The following is a 13708-nucleotide window of genomic DNA, read 5'->3' as shown; positions in this document are numbered from 1 at the left end:
GTACGTAAACTTTTGGTTTTGTAAAAAGTAATATGTAGAAAATTCTATCTCTCATTCTTTTGGTGTTTAGCTAATACAAATAGTCTAGAGAACAAATTTAGAGAACAAAACTTAAAGTTAAATCTGGTTTCACGTCAGACAGTGGGAAAAATAAATCTCTTTATGACGTGTGTATGTAAACATATGGTGCACTGTATGTTAAATATAGGCTCCTTACTTTTCCCTATTGCAATTTTTTGTCATTTGTATTAAATATGGGCCTGGGATGTGACATTCCACAACTGTGGCTATGCAATCGTACTGTACCAACATTTTGTGTGAGCTCTCAGTCGTACAGGTGTTTTCCATTATAGACAAATTGTAAATTCGGAAAACAAACCAAACAAAAACCATACAGATGACTGAATTATATCTTTGGTCTACATACTGTGCGGTATGATTTTATGCTTGGAGTACAGGACTCTCCCTCCTCCTTTGTCAGCTGGTGGGTGAGGAGTCATGGAACTGTTTGTAGCGGCTTGTGAGCAGTGCTAAATGTGTAATTCAAAAGTTACAGGAGAAGTTTTGGACCGGTGTCAAGGGTTCCTAAAACACTCCAAGAAGTCTTTGTCGGGAATGTGTTAAACTCAAACAGAGGATCAAATTCAGCATTACTCGTGAGCCTTTCTGAGATTGAGAACCACATACTACAGTATTTTCCTTTTTGTGTAAGCATTCCTTCATGAAATGACCCCTCCACTGGTGCGAAACTTTGATTAACACTCAACACTGGCATTGTCCCATTAAACCCATTAAACAGCTAATTTAAGCAGGATTGACCTAGGACTTCTCAAAACTGCTCAAGTGTAATGGAACAGTAGAAGAAAAAAGGGTCAAAAGGTGTGTTTTTTCAGTTTTATTGTTAGTACTAAAATAAAGACATTTTCACAGAATATTTCTAAATTCAGGTGATTTCACAGAATTTGGTCGAACAGTTGCATGTGTAGAGCTACAGTTAGTGAACATGATTACAGTCGTGTGTGTCGTTTGGCAGTGACGGTTTCGTTTGGCAGTGACGGCTGGTTTGACATATAGTTTTGGCAATGATAAACTGGCGCACGGTACATGAACACAAAGACACTGCAAAAAGGGAAATTTCAACTCATTTCAGTCGTGCAATTCTCAGAAAATAAAATCATGCCTTGATCAGCCGCAACAATATGAACCAGAAGGGCTGCACTAAACCAGGTATAACTCGGAACAAACTTCTGCTATGACCATATTCCTGAGAATATTAGACAATGCTCATGAATGCTATGTTGCGCAAACCTTAAAGTGATAGTCTGTGAGCTTAAATGTTTTAAAATGTAAGATTCCGTATAGTGAACCGCATATATTCTTTTTTCTTTTCTTCTTAAGTCCCCCTCTTCTAATCACAATCCCAGGTGTCACAACTTTGACCAATGAGACAAGCTTTTTGGTGAACCGGCCTGTCAGCCCCAATCAGGAGAGGGGGCCGGGACTTGATTGTTTACTTTTGAAATCTGTCTCTCGCTGCAATCTTACGGAATATCACTTTACCTACACCCCTTTTCCTTCACTGCAAACCATATTCGAAACTAAAAATGCAAAGTGAGTAGCGCTTACTGACAAAACACCGCAAGGAACGTCGTCCAATGAGAACTTCCAGGGGGCGTGGCTTTGGCAGAACTGCATTATAAGCCGTTAAAGTCCCGGACATAAACACCTCTGATACTGACCGCTCGCATTATTATGTGACGCAATATCCACATTGAGAGATGCTGAGACGCACGCAAAAGCATACAGCCCAAAATGAAAGCGCACGGTAAATTAAAGCAAAACCAAGTAACTCAAGCCCCTAGAGGTCATCAGCGCAACTGCAGGTGTCGTAGCATGTTGCGTTTTTTGTACTCATTAATTGTCCGTGAGAGTAAATACTACGCTGACAGAAAAGACAAAGGGAGAGAGGGATATTGTACATCCAATTACACAATGGAGATCATTTTTTTCCACCCAAACTTGGCTGTAAATACTGATTAAGTGGCGCTAGCCCTCAATTAGCTTTGCCCATTAGCCTGTTAGCTTCTTCTTTGTGATTCCATTAGTGTGTGTTGGGGCCCGCCGTGGTTGAAATGGTGTAGTCATATATTGCAATAATATATTTCTCATATCTTGCATCCCTTCTGGTGACCACTATAGACCCATTAACCCCTCCACCCGAAATGAACAAAACGTCCAACTAACTGATGACATACAGTGGGGAAAAAAAGTATTTGGTCAGTTTCACATAGACATTGTATTGGATTTTGGCCAAATACTTTTTTTTCCCCCACTGTACTAACATGGTCATATTGTTACAGCTAATCAGAGCATGTTTCACTTTTTAAATTGAAAACCGAAACACACTGGCTTTTCCTTTTCTGACATCCGCAGGGTACAAGGTCATAGCTACATTTCAAGAAAAAGGCTTCTGTGGTGTAAGGCCATGCCCACAGATACAGATGTGCGCTTAATTCAGCTTCTTTGCATTAAAAAAAACAGCAACAACAACAAACCGTGCTGCTGGTTCATGATGTGACGGTTCAAGTTACATAATAAAAAGATGAAGTTTAACATGACGATAAAGCAGCTGGTTTTGAGGGGGCCACCATAGTGACTTTGTTCCAAAAGGTTTCTATCTAAAAACACTAAAAAGGCAGTACAAAGTAAAGACATCAGTCTGAAACGAGCGCTTGTTAATTGTGATGGTGTGTATGGTACAGATTAGGTCAGTACAGGGAAGCCTTTCATAGTAAAATAGACATGTAGAAGCGTGCTTAAAATTGTACTGTAAACCACTGAACTACTTTTGCTCAATCCCTGGTCCCAAGAGTCCCTTTGGTCCACTTTCCAAAAACAGCCGCTGTAGTCTGCTGTGTTGCCCATACTAGATAATCCTCAAAAAACAAAAAAAGATGACAAGCACACAAATACATTTTCTTCTTCACCTGGGTTGTCCAATGAGATCTCCCAGGGTAAGGTAGCACCGACGACCCTATGGGGACATTATGTGTGACAATAAACTATGCTATAAAGTAGTGCGACCAGACTGGGATGACGAAAATTAGATTTGTGTGCATTCTCGCAGGGCAATATTATTTTTCAACACATAACATGGGTTTGCCTCGCTGATGCTGCCCAAAGCCCGAGCCTTTCAGTAGGATTTAAAATAAATGCATCTCTGCTATTGCGAGGCTGATATACTTTTACGGGTCTCTTTCCATTATAGCCACGTCAAATTACTAACATCAGCAGCTTCTTCCTGGCTTAAAAAGATCAAATTAGATAAAAAATATCGTGTCTAGAACCAGGAAACACGACCATATTAGTCCAGTGCTCAGGTCTCTGCACTGGCTTCCTGTCGCTCAGAGAACAGACTTAAAAACAGCTCTGCTTGTTACATGTCTCTTCATGGACTAGCACTAAAGTTCATCTCTGACATGTTAGAGGCATATGAACTATTTTAGCTCTGAGAACTTCAGGAAGGGGTCTCTTGGTGGTTCCCAGAGTCAGGACTAAAAAAATCAGAAACGGACTTCCTAAAGATGTGAGACTGGCCTCAACTCTGACAATGCTCAAATCCAGGCTGAGAACAGTTTGTAGTTGATGACACTGAAAGTATTTTATCTGCACTCTTTGCTTTTCATGTCATTCATTCATGATTATATTGAAGTTTTATGGATTGATGTGATCTGCCTTCTTGTATTTTTGTGCTCTGCAAATAAACTGTGTTTTGCGTTACAACTCCTACACAAACATATTTAAAAGCAATCGATTTGGGGCGCTTCATTAAAAAAAACTGCTTGTCCCGCCGTGGGAGCACACAGTCCAGCAGTGAGGAGAGAAGATGCGCTGCTGGATAAGTCTTATAAGATGAGCCAGAATTGTAGCCAAAACGAAGTCACAGCTGCTGACAGGTACATTTAAAACCCTGGGGATTATTTTTTAGATCGAAATTCCTCCTGGACCTTTTTTGGGGTGTAAAAATAAGGAAGTCTGTACAAATATGTAAAAAATATGATCTAATTCTATTTTTAAACTGACCCAACCTGTACCATATCACACAATGGGAGAGTGGCACCAAACCCTCTACCCATGGAAACCATGATTAGTCTCGACTCTGACAAAGTGGGTGCATATTCTCTCTACAGATAGAAATACATTTGGTCCTTGATGTTGCTTGAATAATAAAATTCTAATAATAAAAAAAAACAACAACAACAATAAAACAAACTAAGCGTGTTTAAAAGGCACTGCTCTAATAAACTGACTGCTCTGTGATGCTTTTAAAGACTGGCTCCACCGGACTCCTCGGTGACGCTTTCGGGTCCCCCTCAGTTTGTCGTTTCCGTCGTCGTCGCCGTCGTTGTCTCCTCGTCCTTGAAATACTGATGGTCGAGTGCGTTCACGGCCGATATTCGCTTGAAAGGGTCAAAAGTCAACATTTTCTGTGGGGGAGGAGAACGAGCAAAGTTTAAAAAAATATATATATTGAAGATTTGATCATCTTCCCTTTCATTAAATATAGAAGTAAAAAAAATGACCAAAATATCTAACTCAAAACAAAAGACATCTCCAGGCTTCTTACTAATAATAGCTGGACGCCTAGTGAATCGATGTCTGGAACGACGTCTGTGATCGGGCGTGCGGCAACGGGACGAAAGTTTTTCCGGGAGAGAGTAACGTCAGAGGGCCACTCCTCTTCTGATGGTAGCCCAATCACGCTGGAGAAGAAGAAAAAAAGATCAATACCAAGTGCCATGGTCATTACAGTCATTTTAAATTCAAGACTTTACACTTACTCAAAAATCTTGTTGAGTTGGTCCACTTCGGAATCGCCACAAAACAAAGGCCTTGAATAACAATACAGTTGTCTTTAGCGTTGACAGGTAAAGGTCTATTGTTAATGTACAGTTTTTATGACTTATACAGCTGGATAAAGGTTAAATGTTACTAATATAACCAACATTTGCCCATTTCTTTGAGTTTACCGTACAGCCTATGAATGATTACAGCAATAAAACAATTTACTGTTAAGTGAGTTCTAATATTGCCATATAAGGAATCATTCAGAGTTTATGCAGGCGATCACTGTTTATGTAGTGATGCAGATGCGCCACTAGATGGAGCCACTTTGCACACAGAAGGCCAAGATTTTTATTTTGAAAACAGATGGAAAACCTCCATCAGAGCTTCAGGCCAATAGAGCCATTCAACACTAAGCCAGTATCACTAACTGTACACTCGGTGCTAAAACTGAGCAAAAGATTGAGAAAAATGCAGCTTGGTCTAAAGAGCATGTAAATGCACTCTTACTTACTTGAAAGAGGCACAGCAATTGCAACTTGACCTGGGTTGCCTTAATTTGCTCAATCACAGCATATTGAGATGTGCCTAAACTCTCCATGATTCAGTCACTAAGGTTTACATACTACATACTTTAATGGCACTAAAATTGGGGCAAATGGGATTTTAGTAGCAAGCATTTAGATCCGAGAGAGTGCTTTAAGTTTACTGATCTGGCAACCCATAATGTGACGTTCATTCTTCTTTTCTTGGATAAATTAAAAACATGAACAGCTTTAACGGATTGTAAAATGTTGCTGTAATTGTAATAAATGAATGTTGTAACTGTCCTTATAAAAATAAATATGTGATGTAAGAATCTTTATCTCAGATCCGTTAACAGGTCATGTTTACAAAGTAGTCCCACTTTCTCTACCTTTAAATTATTGTTCAGGCCCCCCTGGTTCTATGCTTTCAGATTGGTCAATCCCAATCATCTAACTGTCCCACCAGAATCCAGCCATGTTGCAATCACAACGGGCTGAAAAAAAATCCATTACATTTACTTTCTTGTGATAAAGAAGCAATAATGCTCCCCTAAATCTCTCTTAGCGTGTTCATGCATTTGTGAGACTTACTTTCTCCGGAACATCTCGGCAAAGATGCAGCCGGTGCTCCAGACGTCGACGGGTGAGGCGTAACTGGACTGAAGCAGCACCTCAGGGGGACGGTACCACAGAGTCACCACCTCAAAACACAAAGCACATTACTACGTCAGGAAACCCAACCTACCAAACCTTTCATCCGTCCTTGGCATTATCATTAACATAAATGTGACTTCATGAACTGAATGTTCTTTAAGCGCTGAGGCCCGGTCTCATTACCACAGGGGTGAGGGCCATGTGGCAGCTGTAGATCCGAGCCAGTCCAAAGTCGGCGAGTTTGATCTGGCCTTGACTCGTGACCAGAATGTTTTCGGGCTTCAGGTCTCGGTGGATCACACAGTTCGAGTGAAGGAACACCAGGCCACACAATAACTGCCTCATCATGTCCTGGCAAGACAAAATGCAACAAGTTGTGGAAAACATAAATTCAAGTTGAACTGACACCAAATCTTCACAGCTTTGTTTCAAAAGACTCTCAGAGCATTATTTGACTTACTTTGACTCGCTCACAAGACAGTCCAGCAGGGGGCGCCTTCTCCAAGTACGTCTTCAGGTCTTGGTCCACGTGTTCAAACACTAAGGTGACTTTAGTCTCTTGGTCTGATCTCTGGGTCGCACATACGTCCATCAGTCTGGAATAAAACAATGATCCAGTGGTTTAGGCGTCTGCAAACAACCTGTTCCAGCCCCTCACCTGACGAGAGAGCCCTCCTCACCTGACTACATTTGGGTGGTCGAACTGCTCGAGCCTCCGCAGCAGGGCCACCTCCCTCACGGTGGAGATGGGGAGTCCGTTCTGATCCGTTTGGACTCGGACACTTTTCAAAGCCACGAACTGCCCGCTCTCTGTGTCCCGTGCCTTGTACACCGTGCCATATGCCCCACCCCCTATCTCTGCCACAGGCTCGTAGAAGGTACCGGAGGTCTGCGCCATGGCTTGGTCAGACTGTTGGCCTAAAGGAAAGGGACACATGCTGGTTAAAATGCGAAAGGCAAAACAGTAATGCAGAAGCGCTGCACGATATTGAAGGAGCTTGCGATGTGTGATGCCCGTGTGCAATATTGCAATTTTACTGCCATATTTAACTAAACCCGTCCAACCTTTTCTTTCAATTCAAAACACAAATTGAAAGTATGTTTTATGGCAAATTGTGACAAAACAAGATTTCAAAAAACCTAACCCCAACCCACCAAAACGGGGAAAAATAAGGGAAATTGTAACTGAACTTTTGCACATGTATGAAATGCGTTTCATATCTTTGCAGAAAAAAAAAAGTCAGATGGAAAACTTGTGTGATAAATCATTGCTTCTTTTGCGATACGGATGTTGCATCACCCAATATCGCCATGTGTTGTTCTTGTAATGTGAAAGTTAAGGCTTTTTAAGGCCTTTTTAAGACCTGGAACAAAATGTAAGAAACATGCACGCCACAAGAACACTTATTTCATGTAAATTCAATGTTAAATTGTATTATTTTAAAACACGTGTCAAACACAAGAGAGCCCGCGAGATGATTTAATGGCCCTTTGTAAGAGCATGAATTTCTGAGTATGTAAAAAAATTAAAAAAAAGTACGCTTCTAGTCCATTCCTTTGTTGAGATGATTTTTTTTTTAAAGAAATAGCCAGAATGCTCACTCCAGCCACTAGGGGGCAGCCTAAAGCCTAAAGGAATTCTATAAGTGTCCAGCAGAGGGCACTGGCGTAATGAGAGATCAGGATATAAACAGCATATTATAGCCATGTGGTAAACGTGTGGTTGGGTCATCTAAAAGGGATGCAATATTAGTATCACTCAATGGTAATAATCTGCACATTGAAACGGCTGCAACTATTTCATTGACATCTACAAATTCTCTCCACGCATCAAAATATCACGTCTCCATTGGGTTTAATTAAGTATAAAACCTGCTAATCCTGTAGTTCAGTCAGTGTAGACTTCTGTAAAAATGTCCTGAAATACGTAATTTTGTTTTAAAATATATACTTTGTTATTTAAACTCAAAGGTCTCTTCCATCTGCATTGTAAAAGTCACAGTTTGTTTGAGGGCGCGGTGGCAGTGCTGTCCTCAAGCTAATAATACCACACGCACAAATCGAATCTTCCAAATCAGAAGTATGTTCTTCCATCTGCAGCAACGAAATTTCACCAATTTGTTGTTGTTTTTTTTTAGTGGAAAAACTCGGGGACTTGATACAGAGACGAGCGTTTTTTTGCCAAGCAGTCTGTCCGGATCGCCGGTCATTACTGTCTATTCTGGTGCGATTTCCGCTGCATGAATTAAATATTAGAGTGGAGTTTGAACTGGAGTGACCCTGAGTCGCTCACATGTGAGGAGTGGGGACGTGGTGCTTGGGGAGGATGGGATGGAAGAGGTTTGGTTTAAAGGGATATTTTAGGATTTTTGTCATAGGGCCTCAATTCCTAGTTATCCAGAGTGTTGCAGATATTTTGTTTTGTAATTCATGCCGTTCGTATATTTGAGGAGTTTCGTGGCGCTAGGCTTGTGCAAGGCTAGCACATTTCTATGGTATCCGCTAGCCTGCATTAAAAACAGTCTGACCTGCTCCACAGTGCACCTGAGGCAAATCACTTATAACGCCAGAGTAACCATATAAATGTCTGTGTCCATAGAATAATGTTTGGAATATAACTGACCTTACATCACATGAATGATCGCATTTTGAGGGACTATTTTCTAGCAGATCACTCCGCCGCTGCGTAGCTTGTACAACCGCGAAGCTGATGCTGCTCAAATATAAGTTCTTTTACATGCAAAATGGTTCAAATTACTCTATCGACACAGACATTTATATGGTTAGTCTGGTGTTATAAATAAAGTCTTTCAGTCATTTAGGGATATTCCATAACAGAAGATATTTTCAAGGAGCTTTGTATATGCATTTTTTTTTCTCATATTGATTGTTCAAATTGTACAAACCTCGGCTCAAACAAAAGTTTTCATCAAGTTTCATTTAACACACAACTATCTCATCCAACACTAGGAACTGTTTTTGCCAAGGAAATGGCTGTAAACTGGACGATTATAAATTTTGATTCATTGCCCAGTCCTACTTGTGTCTTACAGTCTTTCATCGGACCAAACTCACTACCCGTAGCAACAGGACGGGGACAAAACTTGTTTCTTGCTACATAGTCAGTGGCATTTGACAGTACAGCCCGCACAGCGTCACCTGTTGCACTGGAGTGTGCATCATTAGGCTTTTAATATGAACAAAACACTACCGGGCCAATATTTGAGTATCTTACAATATCGGCAGGAACCAAAGAGACTTCTCGTGTCTTCTCAGGCCTCAGGGGAGCTGAGAAACATCGCGGTGAAAATCGATCACAGGTTTGTCGACCAAGGATCGCATTTTATAGATGTTCATGTTTCAGACTTTTGCTTATAATTTCGGATTCAAAAGAGATAGAGACTTGTGTTTTTTGGGGAGTTCACAACGCAGATGCGACTACCTAAGCACAGCACTTGATTAACTCTTTTCACTTACGCATCCAATTGAGTCAATATTTGCATCCGAACATGTCTCAGGGTTCAGTCCAGAAGCTTTGCCGATCTTGAAGTTGCACTGATCAGAAAACCTCCTGCGTGAGCTAGAGATGCCGAGAACTTGTTTTTTCCCTCAATTGTATCGAGTTGGTGGACTCACGATGACTGCGCAAGGAAAAGGATGATCATAGAAACTTGTGCCCAGCCAACTGTCTCCAAACTGTCAGTCCGGAGTTGACTGTGGTCCCTGCTCCATCTGTGCTCTCTGCAAGATGGCCGCCGTTCAGTGGCTCTGACTCAGCTTTGCTACATGCACAAATGTGGAGGTGGATTTTAAGAGTTTGACTCAAAAAGGCCTTTTCAGAAAGTGCACTCAATTCCATCCACATGAATGAGTGTTATGCAAATTAGAGCCGTAATGGGTCGTTTATTGCTGTGTTGACGGGCAGCATAGCTCATCGCAATCAAATGGAAAATCCAGATTAGTTACAGCAGTTCAAAATGCGTTACAAACAACAAATTATACTGTCAAAACTTTTGGATAAAGTTTGTGTATCAGATTGATCTTATAGAAAGGCCTGGGGTCCTCTACCAGATTTTTTTTTAAAGAACGTGACAATATTTTCAGTTTTCACCCTGATATATCTGCTGGTGGGCAGGATTTGGTCTAGAATTTTGTTTGCGGTTTTTGTAGTGCTGTCCATCAATCAAAATATTTAATTGAGATTAACCTCATGAATGCCATAGTTAATGTCCCTTGAATTACAATTTTAATACTCTTATCTAGGGTGTCCAGTTCCATGACACTGGAAAGTAGGACACTTGAGCTCAAACGTAAGGAAAAAGAGTCAAAAGTAAGGACACATACTAAAGCTACAGAAAATAAGCTGTATATTTTTAAAATGTGCAAAGCATGAGTATTGTCACATTATACAAACAGGGCCTAAATAAGAATCTGCCTTTTATCATCTGATGATTGTAAAATCTACAGTAGGCCTTTAAGTCTCTTTAACATTATTTAGTCAAATGGTGCAGCTCTGCATTTAATGGTGAGTAACAGGTCTCCATGGTAACGCTATTGGAAGGGGCTGACTCTCTCTTTCTCCCCTTTGGTTCACAGGCTTTGTCAAAGACAAAAACAAACTGAGCCGTGAATTTGTGATACCTGTCTCTTCCCTGGTCTTCAGTGTGCTCCCTCTGAGCATGTGCGCGGTTGTGCTGCCGGCTCGCGCTGCATGAGCGGCTGCTGGGGGGCCAAACACACTGGCCACGTATCGCACTACTTGACGCACGTGTGGAAAAATAGGATTGTTTTATTTTGAGGAATGCGTCTTGTGCGTTGCCAATGGTGTGCGTTACGCACAGCTCAGTGAGGCAGCTTCAATCCACCGTCAAAAAGGCAGAACAGGGTCATAAACACGCAGAAAACGCGGCCGGTGTGTCTGGGGTGTGAGAGCTCGCGCTGATCGCGGGCCGGGTCTGGCGAGTGCGCAGGAACAGCGACTGACGCAAAAGGTGGATGTTCTCATAGCAGCCGTGGCGAATCTAACGAACACGCGATTTAAAAGAGCCAACAGCTCTGACAATAGCTCTCTGATAGGGAGGCAGCAGAGTTGTGCATTGGAACAGCTGCTGCTCACAAGACCACAGCTTATAAAAAAAACACGGGGTCACAAACAGCATTAATCGCGTTATTTAAAAAAAATAACGCCGTTAAGATTGATTTGCGTAATATCGCATACTAATAGTGCAATAACAGCACTAGTTTTTTGGTTTAAACTTAAAATCTGAACAGATCCAAGTTTCTACTTTTTCCTCCAAAACCATGTTGTATTGTTAATTATATTATAATGAGGGGAGTTTGCAGTTATACAGAGTAAGTTATAATGGACGTGTTGAAGCCCAAAGGTGTGAAACGGTTAAAATTGTGAGTGAGAAAAACTAACTACAGACAACAGACTGCGACCAAATGTTAGTGTTTTTAAAACTGGCACTTCATAAGGAAGTTATGTTCTGAATTAACTCTTTGTGACCATCTGTAAATGAGCAAACCGTGCAGCATGAGCAGACTTTGCAGGCAGAAAAGAGAAAGGCTTTAGTTGTTCTACATGACTTTGAAAATATCAAAGAAAGAGCCGATGTTACAGTTTCTATTGTTGCTCAATACCACAAATAAAATATTGGTAACTTAATAAGTTAATTATTTGCTTTAACGGTGAAAATGATGATCAATGAGTAACTATAGCAAATTCTTTGCAGGTAGGTAGGGCTAGGTGCTGTTTTGGTAATTCATATTTCCAGTAGCACCATCTTACTATAACAGTACCCACTTGTACAGATACATCTGCAGCAAAGTGTGTCACAAATCCACATCCTTATGGGTCAATGATTAGAACAATAATGCACTTTCTGCACGGGTTACACTATATGGGGCATTATGAAAAAGATGTTTATTATATAATTATATAGTAATATATTACATTAAAGTTGCAATTTTGTTAAACCAAAACTTTGTAATTTTGCAACTGTTTCTACCAAAAAATAAACTTATGGACAAACCCACGATGAAATAACATACCAGTGGTCCTCGAGCTGTTTTATGTGCAGCTTCAGGTGCCACTTAGACTCATTTGCAATTTTAGAGGCATTTATTTTCATTTGAAATCATTTCATTGATGCTTTAGTTGTGCATTTAATACATGTTAATAAGCATGCATCCAGTTTAGTAGTGTGCAGCTTGCACAGTTTACATGTGATTTAGTCCCATTTTGGTTTAATCTAGACCCTTTTTAGTCCTGTTTTGACCTAGATCTAGGACTGGTGGTACTTGGAAGGAGCCGGTGCCACCACCTCATCAAATAAGAATCACTGAAATGAAGTGAGTTTTTATACTTTTATATTTACATCCCTCCGTCACAGGGAAACTTTAGGTCGTAAACACATAAATCCCCTCTGTGGAACTGAACTCTCTTTTATAAACATGCATAAAGCAGTGACAAAGCCCTTTAACTGATGAATGCAAAAAATGCCAAGAATGTCGCAACTTTCTAATAGGCCAGCACCACTGGGTCCGGCAGTAAACAGCGGAGCTCCCTTTGAACGTCTGTAATTAACTTTTAGTGCACATTTTTTTCATGCGTGGTTTGGGCCTGCACCGGGTTTTTTTTGGCGTTTGGACACCCCCCTTGATGGCCTCACAGGAAGTAGTCCACGACCCAAGACCTCCCTGAAGCATCCTCCACTTCCTTCCACAGACAAAAACTACAACAAGCACAGCGCGAGGAGCAACTTTTTACGCACAACTCTCAGGGTCTTTCTCACAACTTTGTGCCCCTGTGCGCAAAGTAAGCAGATCCTTTCACAGTAAAAGCCTAATCAAAGGAGTGTAGCAGGAGGGGGAAGCGTGGGCGGAACAGACAGGCCACACACAGACAAGAACGACACGTGGTGCTCCTCCATAGCAGCGCCCTTTGTTAATTAAACTACAGCAAAAGTGGATCAGCAACAGGCCACGCACGCCAAATCGACCCGTACGCGCTCGAACGTGTCGAAAGCACGCGTTTGGCCAATCTCCGCCTCGAAATCGCGCAGTTTGTCTGCAAGTTGAGGGCGTCTTTGCAACATATTTCATGGTTAATTAGTTCCTCTTGATCCACGGTACAGTGTTGATATACCAGGCTACTCACCTCGTGCGCTGCGTCCCCGAGCAGGTGAGCTTTTATGGAAAACGCATGCTTACGGTAATGCCACGTAACTCGTAAGGAATGGCCACGTTTGTGTTCGCGCGTGTTCAAGAGCCGAGGGTTGAGCAGAATTGCAGAAAAGTCGATGCAAAGCTGGGGCAGGAGCTTGCAGCGGTACTTTTCCCCCTCAGAGAGCTGTGTTTTGGGCTCGTCGCTTCCTGTTGCTTCTGGAGAGCTCAGTAGAGGCGGAGCTTCGACCCGGACCCACTGACTGGAGTCGGTTTGAGCAGTAACAGCGTGGTAACTACATGGTAACAAGGGGAACACAGAGTTATAACATGTTTACAGATGCTTTGTGTAGAATGAAAACATAAAGTAAATAATTGTTATATTTTTAGGCTTATTTATTTATATTAAAAAAATGGAGCAGCTTAAGCAGAAGAAGTTTTAATTCTAAAGAAATAAACTGTTTTTTATCAAATAATTCAATTGATGGCTAATACATGAAAACGATTCATTCATT

General features: G+C 41.3%; 1 protein-coding gene across 1 annotated transcript; it reads right to left on the bottom strand.

Moving 5' to 3' along the window:
* Positions 1-4040: 4040 nt before the first annotated feature.
* On the bottom strand, positions 4041-13418 carry cdk4 (cyclin dependent kinase 4). The gene is made up of 8 exons (XM_079578986.1): positions 13189-13418; positions 6707-6944; positions 6487-6622; positions 6210-6377; positions 5964-6073; positions 4842-4892; positions 4628-4763; positions 4041-4487 (listed from the first exon to the last, which is right to left on the bottom strand). The coding sequence occupies exons 2-8, from the start codon at positions 6922-6924 to the stop codon at positions 4374-4376; spliced, it is 933 nt and encodes a 310-aa protein (XP_079435112.1). The 5' UTR covers positions 6925-6944; positions 13189-13418; the 3' UTR covers positions 4041-4373.
* Between the last annotated feature and the right edge of the window lie 290 nt (positions 13419-13708).

This window comes from Gobius niger, assembly GCF_951799975.1.
Source record: "Gobius niger genome assembly, chromosome: 20".
NCBI lineage: Eukaryota > Metazoa > Chordata > Actinopteri > Gobiiformes > Gobiidae > Gobius > Gobius niger.
The sequence above is the reverse complement of the archived record's forward strand: the minus strand, read 5'-3'. Positions and strand labels throughout refer to the sequence as shown.

Excerpts from the sequence above, each read along its gene's own strand:
- cdk4 (XM_079578986.1), bottom strand. The coding sequence starts at position 6,924 with ATGGCGCAGACCTCCGGTACCTTCTACGAGCCTGTGGCAGAGATAGGG. Across the intron at positions 6,074-6,209 it reads ACATGGCCCTCACCCCTGTG|GTGGTGACTCTGTGGTACCG; the intron begins GTAATGAGACCG and ends TTGTGTTTTGAG. Across the intron at positions 4,488-4,627 it reads TAGGCGTCCAGCTATTATTA|AAAATGTTGACTTTTGACCC; the intron begins GTAAGAAGCCTG and ends CCTCCCCCACAG.